The following is a 12,931-nucleotide window of genomic DNA, read 5'->3' on the forward strand; positions in this document are numbered from 1 at the left end:
CTTTGAAATGAAATATATGAGGCTATTTATTTTTTGCAGCCATTCATGGACAGTTTTGAATAAGTCCTACAAATAACTTTAGATATTCATTGCTCTGGGCCATTTTAGTATTGTGCACATGCTAGGCAGAGATGGTAGGGGGACTCACAACTCATAAACACATCATATATTGTGTCTATGTAGAGTAAGATGATGGAAAGGATTTTCAACTAGTTGGCATATACCACCTGAATACTGATATTCATTTGATCTTTTTTTTAAGGTTGGGGGATTGAGAAATTAATTGTTATTTCAAGAACATTTTCAAGCACACATTGGGAAACAGATCAGGGGTGGACAACCCTCCTGGAAAGCAAGCAGGGTTTTCTTCCAGTCCTATTTAAAGTTCATCAAAAATACAAAATGTTTGTGTCCTTACCTTGAAAGCAGTCTATGGACAAGGAAATGCAATCTATGATTTGGTTACCCACTGACATCAACCCTTTAATATGAGTATTTCCTGTGCAGAGCATTCCCACTGGCCTTCCCACTGTTTCTCCCATTTGCCTGTCTCCCCATCTAATTGCATTACTGTCTGAATAAAGTGTCAAACCAACTAAAAAATGTTTACAAAAATATTAGCATACTTTACATTTTATCCCCAAAAATCTCAAAGTAACAAAGTCGTCGAATTTTGAGTTTTCATTTAATGTTCAAAGCATTCTGAATCACTAATAATAATTGCTGTCCATAGACAAAATTCTTGACCAATTTGTTAAGAGACTGGATTCAATATACTTTCGTAAACTGTTTAGCATGACAAGGAGTGGAATGATAACTCAAACAGACTGGTGCCCCGGCTAAAGTTTTCTATGCTCTCTGATTATAGTCTCTGGTTTACGAGACTACTCTGATTATGCTATAGAGATCCTATTAAATTAAGTATTCTACTTTCCAAATATATGGATTATGCCCTGAAAAATCACGTAATGACGTGTACATTTACCCGTCATAACGTAAGTGCGTGGTTGTGTTGTTGGAGGAGGAAAGGGAAACGGTGTGGCGAAGTCAGAAATCTAAAGGGAGGTGTAATTGCTACTTTAAAAAACACGAAAAACAACACAACATCCTTCACATACGGTACGAAGAAACCAACTAAGAAAAGCCGTCTAAGTCCATCGTTTTTAAAGCGGGGGCCGACATGTCTGAAACATACGGTACGTTTACTTAGCCTGCTAGCTAGCCAAAGATGGTGGATAAATGAAGATAGTTCGCTCAGGCTGTTTATAGTTGAACAAAAATGATCAGTTCCGGTCTACTTAATGGGGTGGGTCTCCTATAGACACAAATGGAATAGCAGCTCGTTTACTTAGTTCGTTGACTTTCATTAAACCAGAAAAAACAGCGAGTGGGCTGTCTCGCTTCCTCATCCGTCTCTGAGCTAGGAAGCTAACGTTACGTGTATAACTTCTGCTGTACCTGCTTGGGTCATGACGCTTGTTTGCAGATGCATTCAGCACCGTCATTTCCACTAGGTGTCTTGAAAGTGGGTAGAGAGAAGCGTGGTGTGCTTCCTAAAAGCGTCAAGAATTAGATTTTGGACACAACATCTGGAGTCTTTGTATTGTTTGGGACTCGCAGAGGGAGTTGTGAAGTTGGTCAAGTAACTTATCAAAAAATTGGCATAACTAACTTGGGTGGCTAGTTTACGGTAATAAGCGTAGTAATCACTAGAAGCTTTATTTGCAGTCGTTTGGCTTAATTTAACCGACCCACTTCAGATTTAGCTAGCTAGCCATGTGTCCTTGGGATTTAAAATTTGGAAGTGGTGGGGTTAGCTAACATGTAAAGTTATGCAGTGTTGCCTTTTGCTAACGACCTGTCATGTATCTATCACAGGGCTAGTCAACCATATTTCTGGAGAGTTAAAATCCTGTCGTTTTTCACTCCAAACCTTAATCTAGTGTACCTGATTTATAATAATTAGCTGGTTGATAAACTCAATAAGGTTAGTTATAACTGGGGTTGAAGTGAAAACTTACTGGAGGGTAGCTCTCCAGGAACAGGGTTGGAGAGCCTAATCTGATGCAGTTGCATTGACTCCACAGCCCCAGGGGCCAGACAACAACATCCTCGTCACTAGCTTGTTACATTTTTCTTCAGTTCAGATGAGATCTTATCTGGAATTACATGATTAGTCAGATTTAATATAGTAGCTAGTTCGATTAAAACGTTTACTTGCTTTGCAAGAAGAACGATTTCCCTAATATTCCTGTTTTACATGGGAACATCTAAATTTCACTCAGATAAATGCAGAAAATCGGCAATCAAAATAAATGTTCTACCACGTTATTTTTGGGAAGCATACTTAATTCTGAGTTCGGACATATAAAGTTTGTGTGTGAAAACTACTTCTAAGACGCATACGTTAAGTTGTTCCGAACACACTTCACTTGCGCTAAAGAGGGAGGCTCGTTCAGCTGGTGCTAGCAGATGCTCAGATCAAATGCACTGCTGAAACACAGATTAAGGTGTTTATATGTCCTAATAATTTGAAAGATTTTTCAGAAAACCAGGTGTTTTAATAGGTGTATGCTTGCTTCGATTTTGACCTTACACCGATTTAAGATGAGCAGAGTTAGGCGTTTACATTACTATTGCATAATCTGCCTTCTGACATCAGTTTAATATCAAATTATTTGCATGTAAACACTAATTTTTAAGAGGTTTCAAAGCCTGACTGGTTTTCAGAACGGTAGAAATTCCAAAACAAACATCTTTTGTCGTGTGTATGCTAGCTTGACTTGTAAGGTAGAATGGGGATTCTTTTAATTCTATTCCACATTAATCCAACCTCCTGAATGTAAACTCTTCTCATGTCATTTTTTAAAAACTACAATGTAATCAAAACCAGGTAAGTGTTTGTTGTCCCATTTACATATACAATTCCATGGGGGCCAATCCAAGACATTTACATTGGTTTGTTACTAACAAACCAATCTTTTTATTCTCACCAATGGAAAAATTGCAGTGTTATCTTCCTTTGACCACTCTCTTGCAATCTTTATTCTTAAATATTAATTTGAACTTTGTAAACATGCTTTGGACATGGTGTCCAGTGGTAGCTAAGTGTTGTTTTACTGTAGCCAGGCCTATTCATTTTCTTATGGTGTGGCTGTGGTGAATGGATTGGTTTTTGCCTCAGCACACCATGCATACTCTCCTCTCTACTGTTGCAGCTTGCTCGACCCCCTGCTGACACGTCTCGCTCCATCTGTCTCCCTCACTCGATAATTATGTAGTCTTTCCTTGCTCTCTTCTGTTTCTGTCTCTCTGAAATGCTACACCAGCAGGTCAACATTAGAAGTGGAGTGCTCTACACTAATGTTATATAGACGACAGCTGTAATAGTCTTCATTGATTTCCTGATTGGCTTTTTTCCCCTAAGTACTAGAAGGGATAAAGGAGGGTAGAACAACAGTGTCACGGGGAGCCACGTGACTACACAAAGCAGACTGTAACATAAGCTGCATTCACTAATTCACTTTGGCATGCAAAGTACAGTAGGAATGGGCCTGCTTTACACAAAACATCACAGTCTCTCGGTTAGGTGAGAGGCTGACTTAGTGTGTGTGTACACACACACACGGATGAAGCCCAGCACTGTAAGAGATTATATGGCTTGGCTCCAGAGGTAACACAGGGGTCTGATTCAGAGCAGGTGGACTGAAGGGCAGACTGTAGAACAGGTGTGTGTGAGGTCATGCTCTTATTCCTGCCAAAACCTACCAACTGTTTACTATCGCTTATACACAACAAAATACTTGTTGTTATTATGGTGTAAATACAATATGACTCAACTACTCCTAGACAGGCTTTTTCCATCCGTCACATTCGCACACAGGTTGTCATTGATAAGTGTGGCCGCTGAGAGACAGAAAACAAGGTGTGATAAGGCCTCTAGTGGGTACCTACCTTGCTATGAATGTGGCCTCAAGGTTATGTTGGTTGAGTAAACAACACACACACACACTAGTATACATAGGCCATGGTTGATTTATGTGTTGGAGAAGAGCTGGCTGCAGGAGAACTGTGTTTTAAATGTCACAGAAGAACAAAGGATCAATCTCACCCCCTGCTCTTTCCTTTCATCAGTAATTTACTCCAGTTGCCATATTGACTCTGTATTTGACTGGCCTGCTTTGGCACAGTGGCACATGTAGCCTAGCTGATTAGCTTACAAGCAGCAGAGTGGTAAATAGCATCCAATCTGCAAATCAGTCAGAAAGTTGAGGAGAAAAGTTTGGCACTGACAGAGTTGGAAATGTAATTGAAATAACAAGGCTTGAAACTCAGTGAGGGGCCATGCCTCCTGTGTGTTTCTCCTGCAGCCTGACTCACTCCAGTGTGTGTGAGAGAGAGAGAGAGAGAGACTTATGGATGCTGCATTCTATACCACTGCTGCCCCTGTCCACACACAGCCAGCCTCTCCCGCTTCAATTCCCCATTGTTCCTTGTAAGGCTTGGTGGAACCCTGGGCTGTGCATGCAAATTGCCATTGCCCTATCTGTGGTCACAGCACAAAGACCATCTTTGGACCGCTCTCTGTTCCACACATCAGGGCCTCAGCCAGATGGTCATGTGCGTAGGACGGGTCAAGTACCAGACCCGGTCCAACACATCACCAGAACTTTGCAGCTGCCCAGTGTAACCCATCTATATTGTGCAGATGTACTCGGGCCGGTTGGCTATGCATAGGTGTTTGTGAATAGACTGCCTCCATTCCTATACACTTGCCGTCATGTAGCCAGTTCAGTGTTTCCACTAGGATCTTTTTCAGCAGCGGTGGCAAAGATAGAGGAGGGGTAGTGGGTGTGGCAAATTTTCTATGAGATTGAGGTCAGGGCTTTGTGATGGCCACTGCAATACCTTGACTTTGTTGTCCTTAAGCCATTTTGCCACAACTTTGGAAGTATGCTTGGGGTCATTGTCCATTTGGAAGACCCATTTGCGACCAAGCTTTAACTTCCTGACGGATGTCTTGAGATGTTGCTTTGATATGTCCACATAATTTTCCTACCTCATGATGCCATCTATTTTGTGAAGTGCACCAGTCCCTCCTGCAGCAATGCACCCCCACAACATGATGCTGCCACCCCCGTGCTTCACGGTTGGGATGGTGTTCTTTAGCTTGCAAGGGTCCCCCTTTTTCCTCCAAACATAACGATGGTCATTATGGCCAAACAGTTCTATTTTTGTTTCATCAGACCAGAGGACATTTTTCCAAAAAGTACGATCTTTGTTCCCATGTGCAGTTGCAAACCGTAGTCTGGCTTTTTATGGTGGTTTTGGAGCAGTGGCTTCTTCCTTGCTGAGCGGCCTCTCAGGTTATGTTGATATAGGACTTGTTTTACTGTAGAAACTTTTGTACCTGTTTCCTCCAGTATCTTCACAAGGTCATTTGCTATTGTTCTGGGATTGATTTGCACTTTTTTTCCGCACCAAGGTACGTTTATCTCTGAGACAGAACATGTCTCCTTCCTGAGCACTATGACGGCTGCGTGTTCCCATGGTTTTTATACTTGCGTACTATTGTTTGTACAGATGAACGTGGTACCTTCAGGCGTTTGGAAATTGCTCCCAAGGATGAACCAGACTTGTGGAGGTCTCCAATTTTTGCTCTGAGGTCTTGGCTGATTTCTTTGGATTTTCCCAAGATGTCAAGCAAAGAGGCACTGAGTTTGAAGGTAGGCTTTGAAGTATATCCACAGGTACACCTCCAATTGACTCTAATGATGTCAATTAGCCTGTCAGAAGCTTCTAAAGCCATAACACCATTTTCTGGAATTTTCCAAGCTGTTTAAAGGCACAGTCAACATAGTGTATGTAAACTTCTGACCCACTGGAATAGTGATACAGTGAATTATAAGTGAAATAATCTGTCTGTAAACAATTGTTGGAAAATTACTTGTCATGCACAAAGTAGATGTCCTAACCGACTTGCCAAAACTATAGTTTGTTAACAAGAAATTTGTGGAGTGGTTGAAAAATGAGTTTTAATGACTCCAACCTAAGTGTATGTAAACTTCTGACTTCAACTGTATATCTACATAGGCATACAGAGGCCCATTATCAGCAACCATCACTCCTGTGTTCCAATGGCACGTTGTTAGCTAATCGAAGTTTGTCATTTTAAAAGGCTAATTGATCATTAGAAAACCTTTTTGCAATTATGTTAGCATAGCTAAAAACTGTTGTCCTGATTAAAGAAGCAATAAAACTGGCCTAGTTGAGTATCTGGAGCATCAGCATTTGTGGGTTCGATTACAGGCTCAAAATGGCCAGAAACAAAGAACTTTCTTCTGAAACTCGTCAGTCTATTCTTGTTCTGAGAATTGAAGGCTATTCCATGCGAGAAACTGCCACCGAACTGAAGATCTCGTGCAACGCTGTGTACGACTCCCTTCACAGAACATCGCTAACTGGCTCTAACCAGAATAGAAAGAGAAGTGGGAGGCCCCGGTGTCACAACTGAGCAAGAGAACAAGTACATTAGAGGTTCTAGTTTGAGAAATAGATGCCTCACAAGTCCTCAACTGGCAGCTTCATTAAATAGTACCCGCAAAACACCAGTCTCAACGTCAACCGTGAAGAGGCGACTCCGGGATGCTGGCCTTCTAGGCAGAGTTGCAAAGAAATAGCCATATCTCAGACTGGCCAATAAAAGATTAAGATGTGCAAAAGAACAGACACTGTACAGAGGAACTCTGCCTAGAAGGCCAGCATCTCGGAGTCGCCTCTTCACTGTTGACGTTGAGACTATCACTGATGCTATCTGTCGCGTACACCCTGAGACAAGCCATACCAAGCTTGGTTTTTCATTGAGGTAAATCGGGGTTAGTTCCAAAGCCTGAGGAGACCGACAGGATGATACAACTCAATCTCTCTGAAAGCGAGGAGCGATCACCTATGGGGTCACCTGTCAGTGGTTGACAACACAACGTCTCTCATGGTTAGTTTTAGAAGTCTCTTACCCCGTCCTCCTTTAGCTCGTCGCTTAGCAAATTAGCGTCAATGTTTACATGCCATCACACTCACACGCAAGGTAGTGATTAGCCAGCTAATTTGGGACCATTGGCAGCTCTGTTGACAGGGAGCAGCTCACAGTCACAGGGAGACTTAAGGATTGGTCTCAACAGTTTGAGCTGCTGGTGTTGTATTGATTTCTGTCCCCGCTCTCTCTCATTTCAGACTTCCTGTTTAAGTTCCTGGTGATTGGCAGTGCTGGGACAGGGAAATCTTGCCTCCTGCACCAGTTCATTGAGACCAAGTGTAAGTAGTACCAATGCTGGTCTCCCCTTGTTCTGCAAGTAAACGACACCCACATGCATTGTTTATGCACAATAATATAGAAACGTTACGTGCATCTCTGCACACTGACCCGCACATACATACAGTGCATTTGGAAAGTATTCAGACCCCTTGACTTTTAGCCACATTTTGTTACGTTACAGCCTTATTCTAAAATGGGTTAAATTGTTTTTTTCCCCTCAACAAAATGTGGAAAATGTCTAGGAGTCTAAATACTTTCCGAATGCATGTCCCCACACACACACACACACACACACACACACACACACACACACACACACACACACACACACACACACACACACACACACAGATGTGTAAATGAGATTAAGACCTCTAATTCCCAGTGCTGTCAGTAGTGTGAGAGAAGGGCTTTGACTGTGTTAATATCTGGACCTGGGAGAGGCAGAAGCTCCCCAACCCTCTGGTATGCTGATGAGGCTTCTGAAGAGGCTTCTGAAGAGGCTTCTGAAGAGGATTCTGAAGCTAACTGTTCTGGTCTTTAAACAAGCACAACGCACCAGCACAATATAGATCAGCACTGTGACTCTGGGAATTAACCAGGAAATGTTTCTGTGAAGTCTTTGCAACTTAGGCCTAATAACTAGGCAGTCACACTATTAGGTGTTTTACCTTTCAGTCAAGGTTGTCTTTCACAAACCAGCCATCTGGAAAAACCGACATATTTGAATAAAATATATAGGAGACAAACAGTACAGTTATGGTTGTGGCTTCTCTCCTGGTCTGTCTCTGGCTGTGCAGTCAAGCAGGACTCCAACCACACCATCGGGGTTGAGTTTGGTTCCAGGGTGGTCAACGTCGGGGGTAAGACGGTTAAACTACAGATCTGGGACACAGCCGGACAGGAGCGCTTCAGGTAATGACCTCCCATTGGTTACCCAGAGGGGCCGTTACCTCTGACCCGTGCTCTCATTGGTTGACAGATTGTATTCTGGTTCTGTAATTGGTTAACGGTGCTGTCTGTCTGCCCTCCCCCAGGTCTGTGACTCGCAGCTACTACCGCGGAGCGGCAGGGGCGCTGCTTGTATATGACATTACAAGGTAGGCGAGCCAATGATAGACCCATGAGAAAAGCACGTTGGTTTCACTGGTCGCTCGTACACACACAGAGGACGTGGGAGTCGGCATAGACAACAGAGCACAGAGAGACCGAATAGAGATGTTGAATTTCAACAGGCCCATGGAGAGTGGGTCAGGAGCACGGAGTCAGAGATAGACGAGGTGTATGGCAGCACCAAGCCAAGGGTTTTTATTTAGTCAGCCCAGAGTTGCCATGTTGCATCATCAAGATGGAGTGAATGGTGTAATGTTAGGTGACAGAGCTTTAATAAAGTGTGTGATGCAGAGTGACAGTGCTGTAATAAAGTGGTGTCTCCAGGCAGGCGGCAGCAGCCCGGAAAGCAAAACTCCATTAGACAGTGTCAACTGAGCGAGAGAGAGAAGGACGGGAGTGTGGAATAGAGGGAGCAGGGAGGGGGAGAGAATATGTTGGAGGGGGAGAGGGATGGAAGCAAAGTGTGGGAGGAAGGGAGAGAAGAGGGAGCTGTGTTCAGGTCAAAGGAATAGAAAGAGAGGAGACCGAAAAGCGTGTGGTGTGAGAGCTACACCGAGGCAGAGGGGTCGTCATCGCTTAGCTCTATGCTGACGTCATGGTTCAGCCGCCTCACTGCAGCTGTGGGACATTAGTCTGACCCCTTCTGCTCACTGTTCTCACATTGCCATGGACACCAGCATGCGGTCACCATGGTGATGGGTGATTTCACCCCCCCCCCCCCCCCCCCCCCAAAAATAGTTTCTAGGAGGTGGGAGCTGGTAATCAGACTCCATCTGTCCTTGAAGAGGGGAAAGGCAGGGATGATTTTCTGTACTTCCTTTCTCATTTGGAGCAAAAAGAACATTAGCCCAGAGGTATATATTGAAAAGTGTACGTTTTGAAAACTGCTAATATTCTCAACGTCTATCATCTCTACCTCCTAAATTCTTCTTGTATTTGACCTCTTATGTTGTAAGGAACGCACAATTCAATATACTGATTTTTCAAAAGTACCATCCCATCCTACTGAACATTCCTGTCCTAATGAAACGCTTCATGCGATTTAACTCAGTTTTCCCCTCGTCTGTATCTGTCTGTCGTGTCTATCTGGCGTGTCTCTGTCCTCTAGCCGGGAGACATACAACGCCCTGACCAACTGGCTGACAGACGCACGGACGCTGGCCAGCCCCAACATCGTCATCATCCTGTGTGGGAATAAGAAGGACCTGGACGCGGACCGAGAGGTCACCTTCCTCGAGGCGTCCCGCTTCGCACAGGAGAATGGTAACTGTCCGTCTCTCACTCCTCACCCCTACTCAGGCCGTTTCCCCTCCCTCTCATTTCATAACTGTCTCTCCCCCTTCCTGTCCTCACTCCATCGCTCCCCTTTTCGGGCAACTCTCTATTTTAAGATAGTAGTTTCCATCAGCTTTTAGGCCTGTATTAGTTTTCCTAGGGAGTGAGGGAGTACTGACTGTGTTGACTGTTACAGAGCTGATGTTCCTGGAGACCAGTGCTCTGACAGGGGAGAACGTGGAGGAGGCCTTCCTCAAAACTGCCCGCACCATCCTCAACAAGATGGAGTCAGGTAAGAAAACGGTACATGTGTTTACTTCTGAGATGTGTGTGCTAAAACGGTGTATCTGTTTGATTTTGTTCATACAATCATATGTTGAGCGTGTATGTGGATGTCTGTGTGTTTGCTCATGTTGTTTACACCTGTGTGTGTTGTGTGTCCTTGTCTTTCTTCGTATATGTGTGTCAGGTGAGTTGGACCCAGAGCGGATGGGTTCAGGTATCCAGTATGGAGATTCTTCTCTGAGGCAGCTGAGACAGCCCAGAGGTTCCACCGCACAGATCAAGCAGCAGTGTAACTGCTAGGGGCCGGACCCTCACCCTTCAACCCCACACTCACAGGACACCCCCTAAAGGTCAGTAGACTGCCATGCTATGCTTCGATTAAATGTGGCTTTAGAGAATAATTTGATAAAAAATATATAAACATTTCTATCCCTCTCAGCTCTAGGTGTTTTGGGATGTGCAGGACTCCTCCCCCTCTCCCTTCTGCAACCCCACTTACAGCATACCTGGACCAGTCGCCATGGAGATGACCTGCAACCCCTGACCATTGGTAAGAGTATATGCTTCCTGCCAAGGGAGGTTACCCGGGCTCCTGGGTCCTAGGCCGGGAGACCCTGTGGTGTGAACTGTGCTGGGAACATAAGACAGTCAATATCTGGGATGACTGTCAGGGTCAGGGGTTGTGTGTAGGGGATGTCCCGTTTTTACCCTTTTGTTGTTTTTATCAACACACGCTTGCATGCACGCACACATACACACCACCTGTAACTGAAAGTTCATGCAAAACACACATGGTCAACTTCCTCATTCATACGCAGCCTGTTAGACTGCACTATCAGGTTGTTTGACAGTTGAAGTTCTTGTGTTTTACCCATCACTCTCTATTATTATTATTATTATTATATTTCTTATCAGCTGAATTTAACCTTTGTTTGCACTGAGCAGTACTTCTTATCAAGCCTGCTATTGACCTTCTGATAACCAGGCAAACCTAAGTCTACCCAAACTTGACTACTCTGCAACCCGAAAAGAGCCGTTTACCACCAACACCCAAGCATGAGCTGGTTGTTGGGTCAGTTGTGAATGCTTCCTCAATTATTGTCCAATCTTTTCCCCTGATTGTTCTCCTGGCTTCAGATGTACACATGTCACTGATTCCACCGGTCGAAATGTTACCACATGTAACTTGACTTTGGGTATAAATGGCATTGATTCTAATCTAACGGACAACTTTTCCAAGGTTTGATTTCAATTAATGCAATTTATCAAGTGGAGTAGAGAAATGCTTGACGTTGTGGATGTATACAGTCCCCTCAACGCCACCCTCCCCCCCCCAAATTGTCATTACTAGCACTTCCCAAAGGGAAATCGATTCAGGCACTCAAAGGCCTGCGGGTCATGTCCATAGCACAAGGATGAGTAAGGTTTCAGTTCAGTCTTCTCTTATGGTTTTCCAAAGGACCCCAATGACCACTTGTTGTTCCCCATTATCAGCTGCATATCTAATGTCATATCTAATGCTTGCCTTTGCCATGTAAGGGTTACACTCTGTCTCAATCTCAGGCTCTATCGTGCCCTGGGGGTGGGGAGGTTATCTCTGAGAATGTAAGCCCATCTCTGCCCTCTTCATTTCTCTGCTGCTCTGAGTTCACATGTAAAGACCGGTCACAGGAAGCTAGACTGGTTTCAGTGTCACTAGTGGGAAATATTCAGGTTACACGGCCAGGCTGCAGTCTGTAGCATTCAACTGCACTTCTTGTTTGTACATGTCTTACATCTTGCCTCTTCCACCTATCATTTTCTGCCTGTCATATAGAATCAGGTTATGAAAGACAAACATTTAGAATTTCAGGCCCTTACCTAGGGCCCTTATGCACCTTTACCTAATTCCTAAGCAATGCTACTGTTTGGACTCCACTAAGAGCAGTTTATCTGTTACACTGAACCAGCCTTGAGAAGATGACTATCAAAATGCCACTGTGACATCATCAACCTGAGAAAGACTGGTCCCATTTTGTGTAAACAAACTTTTTTTTTTAAAGTCTGCTTTGTTACTTTTCTTTCTTTCTCCTCTGCAAGTGCACTTTTACGTGAGATTGTTTTGTTTATATACTGTATCTATAGAATTGTACAAATTGAAATATATACTGTAATAAAGAGCAATTGGAGAGGTAATCATTCCTTACTAAAGAACAACTGAGATTTTGTCCTTTCTCTCCCGGTATCGACTGACTGACCCAAGCCTCCTGTTCTATTCTCCCTCTCCAGGGTTGTGGTAAAATGATTCACTCTGTCAATTTTTTTGGACTCGTTGTTTGTAGCTTCCTGCTGCCGTTGTAGGGGTGATGTAACACTTGGCAATTACTGTGACTTCCTGAGCCCGTGTGAGTGTGCAGACCACAGACTGACGGCAATCAGTCAGGTCTCATAACAGTAGTGATGTACTCCATGCTACTTGACCCTAAGACCATTGAATCGTGGCCTCAATGTCTTGTGTATTCTATTGAATGCATCGTAAGCACTTAATCACATGGCCATTAGCCTATTACTAACTTCCTTCAGTCTCCTGTCATTTCGAAACGGAGCAGAAACTCAGTTGTTGCTTAGTAACCAACGTGGTGGAATCATTTTAGGAACTACTGTACATCTGAATAATCTATGCTGTAAATACATTTTCAGTTAGTATTGGATTGTTTGGCAGGGAAGGGTTGCTTGTTCGTTTTAAGATGTATTCTAAATAAACAGCTTTTTAACTCTGTGGTGAATTTAGATTTATTACAGATCATGTCTTGACGTGTGTGTGTGTGTGCACACATTCATTGTCAACCTGGTTGCCTATCCACCACAGAAGCCACAGACCTCACAGCAAGAGTAGGGTTAGTGTATCGGGAGACTTCATATGGTAAAAGCTTTGTCTAATTGTCTCAATTTCAATGGAGTAACAGG

At 43.7% G+C, this 12,931-nt stretch overlaps 1 protein-coding gene across 1 annotated transcript; it reads left to right on the forward strand.

The window, feature by feature from the left end:
* The first annotated feature begins 974 nt into the window (after positions 1-974).
* Positions 975-12,745, forward strand: LOC115205952 (ras-related protein Rab-4B). The gene is made up of 8 exons (XM_029772404.1): positions 975-1,196; positions 7,231-7,311; positions 8,113-8,227; positions 8,350-8,412; positions 9,534-9,688; positions 9,897-9,992; positions 10,170-10,335; positions 10,425-12,745. The coding sequence occupies exons 1-7, from the start codon at positions 1,181-1,183 to the stop codon at positions 10,283-10,285; spliced, it is 642 nt and encodes a 213-aa protein (XP_029628264.1). The 5' UTR covers positions 975-1,180; the 3' UTR covers positions 10,286-10,335; positions 10,425-12,745.
* Positions 12,746-12,931: the final 186 nt, after the last annotated feature.

This window comes from Salmo trutta, chromosome 13 (assembly GCF_901001165.1).
Source record: "Salmo trutta chromosome 13, fSalTru1.1, whole genome shotgun sequence".
NCBI lineage: Eukaryota > Metazoa > Chordata > Actinopteri > Salmoniformes > Salmonidae > Salmo > Salmo trutta.

Coding starts and splice junctions, on each gene's coding strand:
- LOC115205952 (XM_029772404.1), top strand. Junction 7,312..8,112: donor CCAGTTCATTGAGACCAAGT/GTAAGTAGTACC, acceptor CTGGCTGTGCAG/TCAAGCAGGACTCCAACCAC. Junction 9,689..9,896: donor CCGCTTCGCACAGGAGAATG/GTAACTGTCCGT, acceptor TGACTGTTACAG/AGCTGATGTTCCTGGAGACC.